We start from the raw sequence: 18889 nt of genomic DNA, 5'->3' as shown, positions 1-18889 counted from the left end.
ATGATGTCCCCTCGGGTCTTTGGGGGGGAAAAGAGGTCGTCCAAAAGAATGGACATTAGGTACAAAACACGGAGGGAAGCATACAGACCTGGTATTCCCAGTGCGCCATCTGCCTCCTTTTCTCTCCTGGTGCCTGGTGAGTCCATACAGGGGACTCGTCCCTCTTGCAGACAGATCCTCATGCTAAATGAAAGTGCCCACAAAACCTCGTCCATGTCGCCGTGTTGATTTATCAGCAGAGTCTGGGCTCGGTGCCCGGATTCCAACAGCAGCATCTCCATCACCCAGCAGACACAACTTCTACCCCTTCGCCTGCTCTTTGTTTTATTTGTTCTTTCTACGGCTTCTGTGCTTTCAGGCTGGGAGGGGAAGTTTAAACTGCATTATAATGTGTGACAGACACAAAGTGAGGGGGTGATATCTTTTATTGAACCAACTTCTGTGGGTGGAAGGCACAAGCTTTCGAGCATCCCAGAGCTCTTCTTTGGGTTTGGGGAAATGTTTAGTCATGAGGTAGTACTGTATGAAGCATACTGCACCCTATCTTTGCTGAGTGACGGAGGCAGTCGACACTCTTTTTTTACAATAAAACTGTTGTGACTAGCACCTATCTTGCCTCTGTGTGTGTGACTAACACAACATGGGGTCAGAAGATAAACAGAAACGGCAGAATTTTGTCAAAACGCTAAAGGTCCCCCACTCCAGAGAGACTCAGCTTCAACAGACCGTCCGACTGGCCCAACTGGACGGAGCACTTTGCATGTTTTTGCATTACAACTAAACTCCACAACGAGACAGGGGAGGGGAAAGCTAGTTCTCTCATCTGTACCATGGGCAGGGAAGCTGAATGTGTCTTTCAATCCTTGGCCTTTGGAGACGAGAGCCACAAGAACAATTACTCTGCGGGGGCTGGCTAAGTTTGATGAGCATTTTATACCTCAACCTAATGTGGTTTATGAGCGAGTGTGTTTCTACCAGCATGTCCAAACACGGGGGAGGCTGTGGAATCTTTTATAGGAGGCTTGTATGACACGGCAGAAAATTGTGATTTTGAGGATAAAAGGGAAGAGCAGACTACAGACAGTGCCTGGCATTTTAGCAACAGACTATCAGAGAAACTGCAAATGAAGAGAGATTTCTAGATAATACTAGTCTAGATAATACTTAGTCCTGCCATGAGTGCAGGGGACTGGAAGACCTCTCGAGGTCTCTTCCAGTCCTATGATTCTATGTAACCCTTCAAACTGCAACAGAAATGACAAGACAATTGGAGAGGACTAAAAATCAAGAGAGACCAGAGGCTTCCAGAAAGAGACCTAGAGAAAGTGACTTACAGAGTGACGACAGGAGATTAGCACAGCTGTAAAAAGCAATTCAATAAATCCTCAAAGGCAATGTTTGGGGCTTTGAGGATTTATTACAATTGCTGCGTATGATGTAGGAAAAGTCACAATCCAAGAGGTGATTGTCCACCCAAAGGAGCCACATGCCATAAATGCACAAAAACTGGACATTTTGCCACCGTCTGCCCATGAAGGGGTTGACTCTCAAATAGCACCTTCTTTTGGCTGGGCGTGGCATAGCAATTCTCTCCACATCATGTACCTTCTGCTGCTGGTCATTCCAGTGCTGTGGTCATCTGCCTCTTCCTGTGACTTGGACCATCAGCCAGGTCACTTTAAAGTCTCTCCTCTTCTGGGTAGTTAATGAACAAAAACAAGGGGAATTAACAAAGATGTTCATCCCAAAGCTGGGTCAAGGCTCTCTTCCTTCAGAGGACACTCATCAGTCTAGGGCCCTAACCTGCATTTGCAGGTAATAGAAGGCAGTGGTTCCCTCTCAAGGTGAGTCAGCATCTGACCCTCCCTCCCCTTAGGAAGGGGCCGTTGGGCAGCAGTCAGCTGGGGAGCTCTGCTTCCAGTCTGCCCTCTCTGCAGCAGCCGAGGACTGAAGGTCTGCTCTCCTCCCTGGTCTGCCAACAACTGAGCTGGGTTCTCCCTCTTCATCTCCTCCCTCCGAACCTGCCATTTCTCACACCTGCTATGGGGCAGCGACACCTGAGCCCACACTAGCTCATTAACCCCATGTTGTCCATGTGGGGTCTGCATACCCCATCACCCTGCTGTACACAGGCAGTACAGGAAGTGAACACTGAGAGTCAAGAGACCTTTTTTCTGGGCTCAGTCACATGTAATGACACAGAGCCAGACTGGAAGGTGAAACTGAGTATTTGAGGCAAGACTTAATGTTAAAATAGATTCAGGTGTGGATGCAACCGTCATACCAGAAGGGCCTTCTAATCACCTTCAACCTCTCCTAGAGCTGAAACCAGCAGATACTGTCCTAAATAACCCCCCAGGTACTCTGGCAGCACTGGACAGTTTTTCACAGAAACAACCTACAATGTGTGACAAAGTTCCTGCTCTACCTTGGTGGGTCTTGCGCTTATTGGCAGATTTGCTCGCCTTGGAGCTTCACGGCAACCCTCAGCTTGGCTGCTTTTCTGAACCCAAGTCCAGGTCAACTCCTCCTGTGTCTGACCAGGAATTGGGAGGATTTGGGGGAACCCGGGCCCACCCTCTACTCCGGGTTCCACCCCAGGGCCCTGTGGAATGCAGCTGTCTAGAGTGCCTCCTGGAACAGCTGTGCGACAGCTACAACTCCCTGGGCTACTCCCCCATGGCCTCCTCCCAACACCTTCTTTATCCTCACCATAGGACCTTCCTCCTGGTGTCTGATAATGCTTGTACTCCTCAGTCCTCCAACATTCTGCGTTCTCATTCTCAGCTCCTAGTGCCTCTTGCTCCCAGCTCCTCACACGCACACCACAAACTGAAGTGAGATCCTTTTTAAACCCAGATGCCCTGATTAACCTGCCTTAATTGATTCTAGCAGCTTCTTGATTGGCTGCAGGTGTTCTAATCAGTCTTAATTGTCTCCAGAAGGTTCCTGATTGTTCTGGAACCTTCCCTTTTACCTTACCCAGGGAAAAGGGACCTTCTGAGCCTGGGGCTAATATATCTGCCTTCTATTACTCTCCTATAGCCATCTGGCCCGACCCTGTCACAAAAGACAAAAGCTTTAATGTTACCGTGGATGTGATCAGAGGCTGACAATCTCCTCTGTTTCAGTGTGGTTGCCATGATGGGTGGAGTGAGAAAGATGGAAGAAGGAGACAGACTATTTGGTGTACTTGATTTTTAAAAGGAGATGCAGTAGAAATGCTGCTGAACTACATAGTATATATATGCCCCACAGAATTCCTATCCCATTACTTCATAAAGTAGAAATGGAGTTAAAGAGAATGGAAAAGAGTGACAGAATTGAGAAAAGCTCTGAGCCAACTGCATGGTCTGCACCGATGGTACCTGTTATAGGGAAAAATACGAACTTGCATGGATCTTAAAAGACTTATTGTAGCAGTAACAAGAGAAAAATATATCCTTCCAGCACCCAGAGACTTTCTTCCTTACATGGCAGCTGCTACTGTGTTCTCCAAGCTTGATGCCTCAAGTGGTTTCTAAGGGAGTGCTACACTGACTACATTAATTACACAATTTGGGAGACTGTGCTTTCAAAGATTACATTTTGGGATTACCTGAATTCCTGACATTTTCCAAAGAAAGATGGCAGAGCGGCTAAGGAACATAAATGAGGTTGTCATTTTTATGGACAAAATTTTAGTATATGGGTCATCAGTGGAAAACAAGACAAAACCCTCAGTAAAGTTCTGAGCTTAATCAGTGAGCCTGGACTCAAGCTAAATAAAGAAAAGTATGTTTTCCACCTACACCAAAATGAATTTTGGGGACAGATAATAAACAAAGATGGAATTAGTCTTCGCTCTGAGAAACTAAAAGCAATTAGAGAATTGAATGCATTTGTTCCAGAACTGAGATGCTTAATGGAGATGGTACATTATTTTGGCTAATACCTGCAAGACCTTTCTACAGTGACAAAATCCTTGAATGAACTAGTATAGTGCAATACATCCAGTTTATGAGGGCCAGTTTCAATGTTCAGCAATGCAAACAAACACACAGTGATCACTGCCAGTGCCAGTAGCTATGTCCTTGGTGGTGTACTGTTGCAGGTATGTGGGTCTGAGTGGAAACCAGCTGCATTCAAAAATGATATGCACCGATTGAAAAGGAGTGCCTTGGCACGGGTATGAGCATGTGAGAACTCCTACAGATATCTGTGTGGATTACGTTCCTTTAAACTGATAACTGCCCATAAACCTCTTCTAAATTTATCAACGGAAAAGACCTTTATCAAGTATCAATGAGATGCCAATGTCTTTTGAACAGGCTCATGCAATTTAACCCAATCACTGAATATAGTCCTGGTAAAAAATCTGGTAACAGCAGACACATTGTCATGGAGCCCCACATTGCACTCAAATATCTGTGGGATAGAAGATGATGTAAAGGTTTTTGTAGATGCTGTGGGAATTTACAGACAAGTGTCAGGTAGGAAACTATACCCGCTGCAAAGAGCAACATTAAGAAGTTTTTAGCTACATCTGGGCACGTTGGCCCTAGTATCTGAAGAACACAATAGCTGTGACAAGAGACTGCTTTGCTGTACGCAGACAATTAAGCAAGTCCAATGGCCTAATGATTAAAGGTGATTGTACTATCATCCAAAATGCTTTGAGAGGAGAAATTCTAGACCTCATCTATCCAGGACATCAAGGACTAGCAAAATGCCATGAATGAGCCAATCAGTCAGTGTGGTGGCCTGCAATCAGCAAGGACATGAAGAATAAAATGTCTTCATGTGAACACTGCAGAACTAACAGACCAACATAACACAAAGAGTCTCTAATAACAATACCTCTACCAACTTTCCCAGACCTGGAGAAGAGCTCTATGTAGCTCAAAAGCTTGCATCTTTCACCAGCAGAAGTTGGTCCAAAGAAAGGTATTACTTCCCTCACCTGTCTCTCTAACACCTTTACCAGACAGTCCCTGGAGGAGGCTAGCGGCAGATTGATGCATATTCAGAGGACATCATTACCTAGTTGAAATGGATCATTTTTCTAGATATACTGAAATAATATATTTGAAAGATTCAACGTGTTGCAGTGTTACCAAGAAATTAAAGAGCGCATTTGCCCATTCTGGTATTCCAGAACAATTATTGCTAGACAACAGACCACAATTCACTGCAGCTGAATTTATGTCATTCCAAAGTATGACTTTGAACACACCACTAGCAGACCGCATTACCCACAAGCAAATGGAGAAACTGAGAGGGCAGTACAGACAGTGATGAAATACTGAAGCAGGAAGATCCATTCCTTGTTCTTCCCAGGTACAGGCCAACACCAGTAGTAACTACTGGGCATAGCCCCGCCCAGCTCCTGATGGGAAGGCAACTCATATGTACTGTTCTAACCCTGGAAAAAAATCTAGCCCCAAAGTGGCTAGAGAGAGGAGTGGCTGAATTAGATCAAAAGGCAAAAACTGGTTATGAACATTTTTAGAACCAATGTCACTTAGAATCGCCTGATCTGGAACCCGATGGCCATGAAGGAAAAGGATGGAGAACTCAAGTTGTTGTAAAGAAAAAGAATGCAGCGCCCAGGTCACACACCATTGAGACAGATGGCAGGGAGTTCAGCAGAAACTATTGACATCTTCAGTTTGTTCCTGAGACTCAATAATCAACTGAGAACAAGATGCAGAACAAGGAAGAGGAAGATGAATCTACTCCGAACGTGCCAGGCGAGCCATTGCAAGGGAAAGACAGCCTAGTCACCAAGATGTTACCCATTGTGGCTATATGAAGAACCAGTATGATTCAGGGATGAGTAACACACAGACATGTATTGACATTCAAAAAGTAAGTTTGGAAAAAAAAACAGTTTTAGAGTTTTAAAGTTATTAAAATACAGAAAAAACCAAAAGGGGGGAGATGTGATGGGAAGCTTAAACTGCCTTATAACATGTAGTCACTCGGTGGCACTGGGTGAAGCATCCAGTCACACATCTTGGCAGACTGTTGGAGGCAGGCTACACTTTGTGTACAGTAAAGTTTAGTGTGGTGGCTAGTGCCCGTTTTGCTGCTATTCCTTGGTGGCTAACCTGGTACAGCCATGTCCCGCGCACTTCCCTCCCTCTGCCCTTGGGAAGCTCGCCCTCCCTCCTTGCTGCAGCTGCTCAGCTCTGGGCCTGCAGCCAGCTGCTCACCACAGGCGCCTTTCACTGGAGTTGACTTTGCTCTGCCCTGCCTGCTTGTGTCATCACAGCCCTTCACAGCGCAGTCCTCGCCACCCCCTCTGCTCGGGGGCTGCTCTGGTGCTTGGGGGCCAGCAGCAGAGCAAACCTTCCCCTCCATGTGGGCAAGTCTCTTCGTTCTTTCCTTCAGTTCTCGCCTCTCTCTGGGGATGGGAAGTGCCCATTCAGTCCTGACACGGACCATGATGTGGGTCAGGCCGGTCACAGCAAGGCCCATGTGGTGTGGGGTCATGTCATGGGGCAGGCAGGTCTCAGCGATGCCCTTGTGGGGTCATGTCACGGGATGGGCAGGGCATGGGGAGGCCTGTGGAGTGTCGTGGGGTGGGGATGCTCAGGGGGGCGCAGCACCGTGAGGTGGGAAGGGCACAGGGAAGTCCTTGTAGCATGGTGTCATGATGTGGAGCAGGCAGCGCAGAGGGAGGCCTGTGAAGCACAATGTCACTGGGCAGCATAGGTGGATCGCGGGGAGGCCTGTGGAACATCACCGGGCAGGGCGGGTGGGTCACCAGGAGGCCTGTGGAGTGCGGTGTCGCAGGGTGGGGTGGGGTGCGGGGGTTTCACCAGGAGGCCTGTGGAGTGCGGTGTCGCAGGGTGGGGTGGGGTGCGGGGGTTTCACCAGGAGGCCCGTGGAGTGCGGTGTTGCAGGGCGGGGTGGGGTGGGGGAGGTGTCACCAGGAGGCCCGCGGAGGGCAGAGTCACAAGGGAGGATGTGGTGGGGTCACCAGGAGGCCCGTGGAGTGCGGTGTCGCAGGGAGGGACGGGGGGGGGGGGTCACCATGAGGCCCATGGAGCACAGAGTCGTGGGGCAGGTGGGATGTGGGGAGGCCCGGGTGGTTGTGGCGAGTTTTATTGGGAGTAGCCCAGGAATCAGCGCTGCTTCCAAGATGCCATGGGAGACCTAGAGGATTGACTCTTCACACGGCTCTAACACCAGCTCTGACGCAGGATGTTTCCATTCTTATTGGAATCAGATTACTTGTGATAGCTTAGTCCAAATTGGCTCCTTAGCCCAAAGCCCGTTACCAGGGAGTTTTCACAAATGCTGCCCATTAATGCAAATTCGGAAGAAACGCTGAAGACCAGCATCTTACTACAGAAGGGCCTGACCTCAGGGGGTGCCAGGTGCTCCCAACTTCCACCAGTGTCGAACAGGTCCCACAGCCTTGGACAGCTGCTCCCTGCCTGGGCTGCTATTCTCTGAGGGGCTCCATTCACCATTCCTGTACCACGCCCTCGCTGCCACCTCACACGCAAGTCAAGAGGCTGCTCCGCCATATCCCTGTTGTTTGAGGAACCCACAGAGGAAGTGCTGCAATTTAAAACAGCTGTGCCCATTTGTCTCAGCAGGACAATCTGGAGCTACAGCCTATAAAACAGAGCTGGAGAGGAAGTGTTTAATGACTTGGGCCCCGATAACTACCATGGGGGCCAAAATGTACTGCGGGAGCTGTGAGAAGTAGCAGATATGGGGTATGGCTCCCTTGGAATGTGACCCCGCCACCGTCCATTGCTGAAGGGGCAGTGGAGACCTCTCAGTGACTGTAAGGTTTCTGGAACGTGACAGCATCAGGGAAACAAGAATAAAAACCCTGTGCTCTGATAAAGCAAGCAACAGCAAGCCACAAAACAGACAGGTGATAGTGATGATTCCATATGACCTTTCCTCCAAGGATCTCAGAGCACTTTACAAGGACGGGTGAGTATTATTACATTCTTTGTACATATGGGAAACTGAGTCACAGAGTGCTAGTGTAACTTGCTCAAGGTCATGCAGCAAGCCAATGATACCACTGGGCATCGACCCTACGTTTCCTGATTCCCTGACCCCACCTCTAAATGCTAGACAACCAATGGACCACAACCCCAAGGCGTCATGAAAGGCAAGCAAGGGACGTGTGCTGTGGATGTTGCAAGGGGTTGAAAAATTTATAACAATCTCTAAAGCGAAAAAAAAAAACTTGCTGCCCCACTCCCTGCATAAACTTTTCCCTTCAAGGTCAAGTATTTGCTCTCAACATCTAGAAACACATCCAGCTGTAAGTCCTGTAGGCTTAGGATGGTTATCAGTGAGACATTTTTTATTTTTACTTTTATAGTAAGTGTAAGGAATGGTGGGGGTGATGAAAATAATTTTTTACTTTAAAGGAGGCATCACCAACCTAAAAGACTGAGAAACCCTGCACTGGACCACTCTGCCTCCTAGGCCAATACCGGTTGGGGTCAGGTTTTAACTTGTGACCAAGAGGTGAAACTTCCTTGCTTCTGAAAATGACCAAACTGGTCATACAGAACTCGAGATAGTCTGGCTGACTGTGGAGTCAACTTAGTTCATTTATTTTCCCTCAAATGCCCTCTCTGCTCTCCACTGGTGTGCATATCTCCTGAAATAGCCCTCCCTGTTAAGAATGATTCCACATTCACTCCATCCTTCCACCTGCTGCTCCCATCCCATGCCTGAGCACGCTGCAGTGAAAAGTGATGCAGCAGCGAAGGGCCAGTTCAAAGCACCGCATGACGCTAGTAAGAGAGGATTTACAGAGTCTTTGGATGGAAATTTTCACACAACGGCAGTTGTCCAACAGGACTTTCTTCTGCCAGGTTATGAAATATGTCAGCTGGGGTATCTGGCCTGGCCAACTTTCCTCTCTGGTGCAATGACAGAACGTAACCTTCATTGACACTGGGCAGCCAGGTGGGTTATGTTCGAACTGTACTGCGGGGGTTTCTGGGAGTACAGCTGTGGTCTCCAGCCATCCAAACACCTGGATACATAGAATCATAGAATATCAGGGTTGGAAGGGACCTCAGGAGGTCATCTAGTCCAACCCCCTGCTCAAAGCAGGACAAATCCCCAATTAAATCATCCCAGCCAGGGCTTTGTCAAGCCTGACCTTAAAAACTTCTAAGGAAGGAGATTCTACCACCTCCCTAGGTAACGCATTCCAGTGTTTCACCACCCTCTTAGTGAAAAAGCTTTTCCTAATCTCCAACCTAAACCTCCCCCACTGCAACTTGAGACCATTACTCCTTGTCCTGTCCTCTTTTACCACTGAGAATAGTCTAGAACCATCCTCTCTGGAACCACCTCTCAGGTAGTTGAAAGCAGCTATCAAATCCCCCCTCATTCTTCTCTTCTGCAGACTAAACAATCCCAGTTCCCTCAGCCTCTCCTCATAACTCATGTGTTCCAGACCCCGCATCATTTTTGTTGCCCTTCGCTGGACTCTCTCCAATTTATCCACATCCTTCTTGTAGTGTGGGGCCCAAAACTGGACACAGTACTCCAGATGAGGCCTCACCAATGTCGAATAAAGGGTAACGATCACGTCCCTCCATCTGCTCGCTATGCCCCTACTTATACATCCCAAAATCCCACTGGCCTTCTTGGCAACAAGGGCACACTGCTGACTCATATCCAGCTTCTCGTCCACTGTCACCCCTAGGTCCTTTTCCGCAGAACTGCTGCCTAGCCATTCAGTTCCTAGTCTGTAGCTGTGCATTGGGTTCTTCCGTCGTAAGTGCAGGACTCTGCACTTATCCTTATTGAACCTCATCAGATTTCTTTTGGCCCAATCCTCCAATTTGTCTAGGTCCCTCTGTATCCTATCCCTACCCTCCAGCATATCTGCCACTCCTCCTAGTTTAGTATCATCCACAAATTTGCTGAGAGTGCAATCCACACCATCTTCCAGATCATTTATGAAGATATTGAACAAAACCGGCCCCAGGACCGACCCCTGGGGCACTCCACTTGACACCGGCTGCCAACTAGACATGGAGCCATTGATCACTACCTGTTGAGCCCGACAATCTAGCCAACTTTCTACCCACCTTATAGTGCATTCATCCAGCCCGTACTTCTTTAACTTGCTGACAAGAATACTGTGGGAGACTGTGTCAAAAGCTTTGCTAAAGTCTAGAAACAATACATCCACTGCTTTCCCTTCATCCACAGAACCAGTAATCTCATCATAGAAGGCGATTAGATTAGTCAGGCATGACCTTCCCTTGGTGAATCCATGCTGACTGTTCCTGATCACTTTCCTCTCATGTAAGTGCTTCAGGATTGATTCTTTGAGGACCTGCTCCATGATTTTTCCAGGGACTGAGGTGAGGATGACTGGCCTGTAGTTCCTAGGATCCTCCTTCTTCCCTTTTTTAAAGATTGGCACTACATCAGCCTTTTTCCAGTCATCTGGGACTTCCCCCGTTCGCCACGAGTTTTCAAAGATAATGGCCAATGGCTCTGCAATCACAGCCGCCAATTCCTTTAGCACTCTTGGATGCAACTCGTCCAGCCCCGTGGACTTGTGCACGTCCAGCTTTTCTAAATAGTCCCTAACCACCTCTTTCTCCACAGAGGGCTGGCCACCTATTCCCCATGTTGTGATGCCCAGCGCAGCAGTCTGGGAGCTGACCTTGTTAGTGAAGACAGAGGCAAAAAAAGCATTGAGTACATTAGCTTTTTCCACATCCTCTGTCACTAGGTTGCCTCCCTCATTCATTAAGGGGCCCACACTTTCCTTGGCTTTCTTCTTGTTGCCAACATACCTGAAGAAACCCTTCTTGTTACTCTTGACATCTCTTGCTAGCTGCAGCTCCAGGTGCGATTTGGCCCTCCTGATTTCATTCCTACATGCCCGAGCAATATTTTTATACTCTTCCCTGGTCATATGTCCAACCTTCCACTTCTGGTAAGCTTCTTTTTTATGTTTAAGATCCGCTAGGATTTCACCGTTAAGCCAAGCTGGTCGCCTGCCATATTTACTATTCTTTCTACTCATCGGGATGGTTTGTCCCTGTAACCTCAACAGGGATTCCTTGAAATACAGCCAGCTCTTCTGGACTCCTTTCCCCTTCGTGTTAGTCCCCCGGGGATCCTACCCATCCATTCCCTGAGGGAGTCGAAGTCTGCTTTCCTGAAGTCCAGGGTCATATCCTGCTGCTTACCTTTCTTCCCTGTGTCAGGATCCTGAACTCAACCAACTCATGGTCACTGCCTCCCAGATTCCCATCCACTTTTGCTCCCCCCACTAATTCTTCCCGGTTTGTGAGCAGCAGGTCAAGAAAAGTTCCCCCCAGTTGGCTCCTCTAGCACTTGCACCAGGAGTTTGTCCCCTACACTTTCCAAAAACTTCCTGGATTGTCTGTGCACCGCTGTATTGCTCTCCCAGCAGATATCAGGAAAATTAAAGTCACCCATGAGAACCAGGGCGAGCGATCTAGTAGCTTCTGCGAGTTGCCGGAAGAAAGCCTTATCCACCTCATCCCCCTGGTCCGGTGGTCTATAGCAGACTCCCACCACTACATCACTCTTGTTGCTCACACTTCTAAACTTAATCCAGAGACACTCAGGTTTTTCTGCAGTTTCGTACCGGAGCTCTGAGCAGTCATACTCCTCCCTTACATACAGTGCTACTCCCCCACCTTTTCTGCCCTGCCTGTCCTTCCTGAACAGTTTATAACCATCCATGACAGTACTCCAGTCATGTGAGTTATCCCACCAAGTCTCTGTTATTCCAATCACGTCATAATTCCTTGACATTACCAGGACCTCCAGTTCTCCCTGCTTGTTTCCAAGGCTTTGTGCATTCGTATATAAGCACTTGAGATAACCTGCTGATCGCCCCTCATTCTCAGTATGAGGCAGGAGCCCTCCCCTCACAGACGTTCCTGCCTGTGCTTCCTCCCGGTATCCCGCTTTCCCACTTACCTCAGGGCTTTGGTCTCCTTCCCCCGGTGAACCTAGTTTAAAGCCCTCCTCACTAGGTTAGCCAGCCTGCTCGCAAAGATGCTCTTCCCTCTCTTCGTAAGATGGAGCCCATCTCTGCCCAGCACTCCTCCTTCATGGAACACCATCCCATTGTCAAAGAATCCAAAGCCTTCTCTCCGACACCACCTGCGTAGCCATTCGTTGACTTCCACGATTCGACGGTCCCTACCCAGGCCTTTTCCTTCCACGGGGAGGATGGACGAGAACACCACCTGCACCTCAAACTCCTTTATCCTTCTTCCCAGAGCCACGTAGTCCGCAGTAATCTGCTCAAGGTCATTCTTGGCAGTATCATTGGTGCCCACGTGGAGAAGCAGGAAGGGGTAGCGATCCGAGGGCTTGATGAGTCTCGGCAGTCTCTCCGTCACATCGCGAATCTTAGCCCTTGGCAAGCTGCAGACTTCTCGGTTTTCCCGGTCAGGGCGGCAGATAGATGACTCAGTCCCCCGAAGGAGAGAGTCCCCGATCACCACCACCCGCCTCCTTCTCTTGGGAGTGGTGGTCGTGGAACCCCCAATCTCAGGACAGTGCATCTCATGCCTTCCAACCAGCGGAGTCTCCTTCTGCTTTCTCCCCCCAGACATATCATCTGGATACAATGGCCACCTTCAAATATTTCCTAGTCAGCTTTAAATTATCTTAAAGGAACACAGAAAAGTAAAAAATATATAAAAATTCCTGCATTTCGTTTCATCTGTTATTAGTAAAATCTTCAATTGTTATATCAAAACCTGAATTGACTTGGCCCTCCCAGTTGCTCCTTTTTTTATTTTCCTCTAGGCTTGGCCCATGGAAATAGACAGGCCATGTCATTCCCCAGGTCTCCTGCACTGGGGTTACCCCAGGGGGCTGTTTGGAAGATGAAGTCAGAGCAGAAAGGTGCTGCCCGCCATTCTGGTAGCATGTTGCTCTGGAGCGCCATACTCTGTACTCACAGCCAGTGACCCTAGAGCGTTTGGGATCCAGCTTCCTGAGGGATCCATATCTGCCCAGGGGATATCACCATAGGTGCTGGAGCACCCATGGAAAAAAATAGTGGGTGCTCAGCACCCACCAATCAGCTTTCCGGGGGGGGCCCCACATATCAGCTGTTCGGCAGCAGGCGGTGGGAGGAGGGGGCAGAGCAGGGGCAGGAAGAGACAGAGTGAGGGTGGGGCCTTGGGAAGGGGCTGAGTGGGGGCGGGGCCTCAGGGCGGAGCAGGAGTGGAGCACCCACCTGGAAAGAAGAAAGTCAGTGCCTGTGGATACAATTACAGCTACAATTGTTGGAGACACTTAAGCTAACCACAGCCCTGGCTTAAAGCCGGGGGGCCGCAGGAGGGGGAGGAGAGTGGCCTGCTGGCCGCACATTTGCCCTGAGTTGTCTGAAGCTCTGGAAGTCTCTCCCTGCGTTGCTTTTCAACACCCCAAATATGCTACGTGGCCTCTCCCGCCAACCAAGCAGAGTTCACAAGAGTTCTGGCTGCTGCCCAGGAACTTAGAGTCTACACTGATATGGCAGAACAAGTGAGGGGCACACACAGGCAGAGGAGGGTGAGTAGGACAATGATAATATCACTAGCTACCTCACTATCCCCTTCAAATCCCCCCCGTGCCCCACTTTGCTGAGGTGCCTACAAAAAACATGACATTGGTTAGGCTGCTGGTGTGCAGAGCTCACTGCCTGTCATGCCAAGCAATATTCTTTCATTGTATACTTCTCCTCCATCTATCTGTATCCTGTTGTCATTTGTCTTATACTGAGGCTGTAAGCTTCTTGGGGCAGGGGCTGTCACTTTGTTTTGTTTTTGTACAACACCTAGTGCAATGGGGTTCTGGTCTATGATTAGGACTCCTACGCACTACAGTAACACAAATAAATACATGGCAGCCATCTGTCTCAACAGACAATGGTGTAAGCACTGAAGCAGTTCAGATATTGTGTGTCATGTTACAATATCATGAATGGTTAATAAATCGAATTCCTGAGCAACAGCAAATAAAAAAATTATCTTATCATCATGCATTTGACTTTGCTTTTTGCTCTTAAGATATGCGATGTTGAAGACGTTCCCATCTGATCTTGTACGGGAATGTACTGCCCTGGTACTAGATGAGAAAGTATGATCAAGCAGGAGAGAGAAGACTATATCAGAGTGTTGGTGCCTAAACACATCCCTGTTGGACACCCCTGCAGATTTCAAAGCTGTTGGATTGATCACCGTTACACTGGATTGTAGCCTTCATGCCATCATGGAAAGATAAAGATCAGACTGAGGAGGACTGGGGGCCAGCCAATCCTCTCTAGTACTCAGAAAAGGCCCTTTCTGCTGATCAGTTCAAAGCCTTTGTTAGATTTATGAAGTCAACGTAGAGAGATTTTCCTTGTTCTTGACACTTTTCTTGCAGTTGCCTCAGTCTCAAGACCATGTTGATGGTTGATCTGTCAGGACAGAAGCCTCACTGACTCTCTGGATATACATGTTCAGCAAGAACTTGCAGTCTTTTGAGAATGACCCACACAAATGCCTTGCCAACACTAAAGAGGGAGATTCCTTTGCAGCTGCTGAAATCACTCCAGTCTCCTTTGTTTTTGTTCAACATTATGATGTTGGTGTCCTTCATGTCTTGCGGTCCTCCTCCTGCCCTCAGGCAGGACAGCAAGACATTGTGCTTAAACATATGCACAATCTGATGTGTGACCAGTTACCTCTGGCCTGAACCTTCCTAAACCGGAGTTACCTCTGAGCCTGCCTAAGCCTGATGAGTCATCAGAAGCATCCTGTGGTAGGCCCCACACATCCAACCAGGGTTCAGCCAATCCACAGGTGAGGACCCACCCAGCTGATTCCAAGACAGGTACACAGGCTCCTAAGGGAAGCAGTCTCTCCAGTCTGCTCAACATCACTACCAGGCCGGGAACACACCCATTGCCTAGTAATTCTGACAGACTGCTTCTACTCCATCCAGCCCTTGATCCTGTTGCAGCCTGCTCTGGCCTTTGCCTGCTTCCATGCTAGCCAGCTCCTGTCTCAGCTGGCTGCCCAGAGAGTCTGACACCTGTCCTCCTTTCTTCTGTACTTCAGATGGAATTCCGTCTTTTCCTGTAGCCATTCCTGGTGCTAGGAGGTGACTGACTTTACAGACGGTTCTATATCAAGATCTTGGGTAATCTAGAGATCTCATTTAGAGCTACTTCAGAAACAGTGGTTTCACATTAACAGAGTTCCTGAAAGTGTTCCACCTGGCATTGCATCTATTTGCTTCTGTCGATGATGTCTCTAATAAGAGATTCGAGTGGGATGGTTTTCTTGGCTGAAAGACCTGTTGATTTGATAGTCTGTTAGGGCTTTTCCACAGCTAGCTGCTTTGACTCCGCAATGCTGAGCAAGAAATGTGGAAGTCTAAGTAAAAATATGTTTAATTTGAATTTTTTTTAAAAATGCAGAGACATTTTCATTGATCACAGGCTTTAAATCAGCATGTTACTATCCCATTAAAATGTGCCCTTCACAACCTCTAACAGAGTTAACTTAACATAGTACTCACCATCAGCAAACAGCCAGCAAAGACAGTGAATCCCTGCGCATGCAGCTGCTTTGCCAAGGCATGTCCAAAGCCTTTGTCACAGCCTGTTATTAGCACTGCCTTCCCGTCAACCTGTGCAGGGGAAGCCAACAGTTCAGAGGGAGTGGATACACTCTGTGATAGCAAGAGCTATTACAATGCTGCAGAAGCCCATTAAAATTACAATACATAGCACCGGTGCAGCTCGCAGCCCAACGAGTAGGCTTAGCACATGTCAATAGTATTTTAGTAGGGATATTGGCTACACCATATGTCAACAAGCCCTAAGTTGTTTTGAAGTTGTCCTGATTCTACCCCACCCCTTGCACTTCCATTTACACTCATGCACAGTGAGTGTGAGACATTACCAGACTCAAAACCCTCTACACATTTATAGCATTTCACACCTACTGTGCACAGCTGTAAATGACACCACCAGCTGCAAGGCACAATGGGCCTGACACTGCTGTCACACTGATTTTACACCAGTCTAACACCATTGACTTTCTCCTGCTTGACACCAGTGTAATTGAGATCAGAATGTGGGCATTTTTGTCCAGAAATGCAATGAGCTCTCTCTTGAAAATGCACTGTACAACACATAATACATGCTTCCATTCTAACAAGAAAACCAGATTTATGTTACAATGACACTGACAACAGTTCCCTTTTTAAAAAGTAAATCAACGTAGAGAGACAGAAAAAGGCAGCAAAATTTCAGACACCAGCAACAAGAGAAGATGACACCAAAATTCCACAAAACATATTCAGACTCATCTAGTAGGCTGGACACAGCAGTTGGGAAGAGCAGTGGACTGGGACTTCAGAAACCTGGGGTCTATTCACAGCCCTGCCTCTGCCCTGCTGGGTGACCATGGACAAGTTACCTCATTGCTCTGTGCCTCAGTTTCCTCACCTGAAAAAATGGGTCTAATGCTACTTATGTTGCTTGCGCTCGATGGATGAAAAAATGATGTATAAGAGCTAGGTGGTATTGTTATTGCTCCCCATCAGGATGGACACAAAAGTTGCTCATGTACATGTGAAGAGCAAGTGCAAAACTAAAATAATAAGAACGACTCACAAAGATTAACCTGTGTTTAATGTATAAACAGACCTGTGAATTCTTATTCACATGTTCAAAATGAAAACAACTGGTCAGTTATTGCTGCAATATAGGAAAGATAGAATCATAAAAATGTAGGCCTGGAAGGGCCCTTGAGAAGTCACCTAGTCCAGCCCCTGCACTGAGAAAGGACCAAGTAAACCTAGACCAACCCTGTCAGGTGTATATCCAACCTGTCCTTAAAACCCACCAGTGATGGGGATTCCACAACCTCCCTTGGAAGCCTCTTCCAGAGCTTAACTACCTCTGTAGTTAGAAAGTTTTTCTAGTAGCTAATCTAAATCTCCCTTGCTGCTGATTAAGCCCATCACTTCTTGTCCTACCTTCAGTGGACATGGAGAGCAACTGATCACTGTCATCTGTATAAGAGCCCTCAACATATCTGAGGACAGTTATCCGATCCCCGCCCCGCACTCCCAGTCTGCTTTTCTCAAGACTAAACATGCCCAGTATTTTAACCTTTCCTCATAGGCCAGGTTTTCTAATTGTTTGATCATTTCTGTGGAATACCTTACTTAATGATATTTTAGAGTGATTCTACAGGGCATGCAAGAATGCAGAATGTATGTTAGCAGGTCTTTTTGATACACTGCAAAGTCCAACTTGCCAGTACATGAACACTTAATCTGGCTTTAAGGTATTCGATTGGTATTATCTTTTTTCAATGGGTGGGTACACTGATGCACAATGATTCAATGTCTTGTCTAATGTCATAAGAACAGCCATACTGGGTCAGACCAAAGGTCCATCTAGCCCAGTATCCTGTCTTCCGACAGTGGCCAATGCCAGGTGCCCCAGAGGGAATGAACAGAACAGGGAATCATCAAGTGATCCATCCCCTGTCGCTCATTCCCAGCTTCTGGCAAAGAGGCTAGGGACACCATTCCTGCCCATCCTGACTAATAGCCATTGATGGACCTATGCGCCATGAATTTATCTAGTTCTTTTTTGAACCCTGTTATGGTCTTGGCCTTCAAAACATCCTCTGGCAAGGAGTTCCACAGGTTGACTGTGTGTTATGTGAAAAAATACTTCCTGTTGTTTGTTTTAAAGCTGCTGCCTATTAATTTCATTTGGTGGGCCCTAGTTCTTGTGTTATGAGGAGTAAATAACACTTCCTTATCTACTTTCTCAATCATATCTCCCCTTAGCCATCTCTTTTCCAAGCTGAAAAGTCTCAGTCTTATTAATCTCTCCTCAGACAGAAGCCGTTCCATACCCCTGATAATTTTTGTTGCCCTTTTCTGAACCTTTTCCAATTCCAATATATCTTTTTGGAGATGGGGCGACTGCATCTGCAGACAGTATTCAAGATGTGGGCATACCATGGATTTATATAGAGGCAACATGATATTTTCTGTCCTATTATCAATCCCTTTCTTAATTATTCCCAGCATTCTGTTAGCTTTTTTGACTGCCCTGCACATTGAGTGGATGTTTTCAGAGAACTATCCACAATGACTCCAAGATCTTTCTTTCTTTCTCTTGTGTTATGAGAAGGAGAAAAGAACACTTCCTTATTTACTTTCTCCACGCCAGTCAGGATTTTATAGATCTCTATCACAGGGGTTGGCAACCTTCGGCACGCAGCCCATCAGGTTAATCTGCTGGTGGGCCGCGAGACAGTTTGTTTACATTGACCGTCCACAGGCAGGGCCCCTGCAGCTTCCAGTGGCCACGGTTCACCGTTCCTGACCAACGGGAGCTGTGGGAAGTGGCGGCCAGCACATCCCTGTGGCCCACCGCTTCCCGCAGCTCCCATTGGCCGGGAACAGTGAACCATGGCCACTGGGAGCTGCGGGGGGCCGTGCCTGCAGACGGTCCACGTAAACAAAATGTCTCATGGCCCACCAGCAAATTACCCTGATGGGCCGTGTGCTGAAGGTTGCTGACCCCTGCTCTATCATATCCCCTCTGAGTCGTCTCTTTTCCAAACTGAAAAGTCCCAGTCTTATTAATCTCTCCTCATATGGCAGCCATTCCATGCCCCTAATAATTTTTGTTGCCCTTCTCTGCACCTTTTCCAATTCCAGTAAGTCACACAGTAAGCCAGTGGTAATTTTGAGCACAGAACCCAGAAGTCCTTAAACACACAATCTTGTGCTCTAACCCCTAGGACATACTCCTTCCCCCTTTGACTGAACTCCCCGTCCCCTATTCTGTTCATCATGGTACTGTCAGTTATGTGAAACAATTAAA

The 18889-nt window shown here is 47.6% G+C and overlaps 1 protein-coding gene across 1 annotated transcript in view; it reads right to left on the bottom strand.

Annotated features, from left to right (window-relative positions):
* Positions 1-18889, bottom strand: part of LOC144269917 (D-beta-hydroxybutyrate dehydrogenase, mitochondrial-like) — a 48445-nt gene that overhangs the window by 15781 nt on the left and 13775 nt on the right. The window contains exon 2 of the mRNA XM_077825979.1: positions 15547-15657. Within this exon, the coding sequence (XP_077682105.1) occupies positions 15547-15657 (111 nt within the window). The remainder of the gene's footprint in view (positions 1-15546; positions 15658-18889) is intronic.

Source organism: Eretmochelys imbricata, chromosome 9, assembly GCF_965152235.1.
Source record: "Eretmochelys imbricata isolate rEreImb1 chromosome 9, rEreImb1.hap1, whole genome shotgun sequence".
NCBI lineage: Eukaryota > Metazoa > Chordata > Testudines > Cheloniidae > Eretmochelys > Eretmochelys imbricata.
This window is presented reverse-complemented; position numbering and strand designations above follow the sequence as displayed.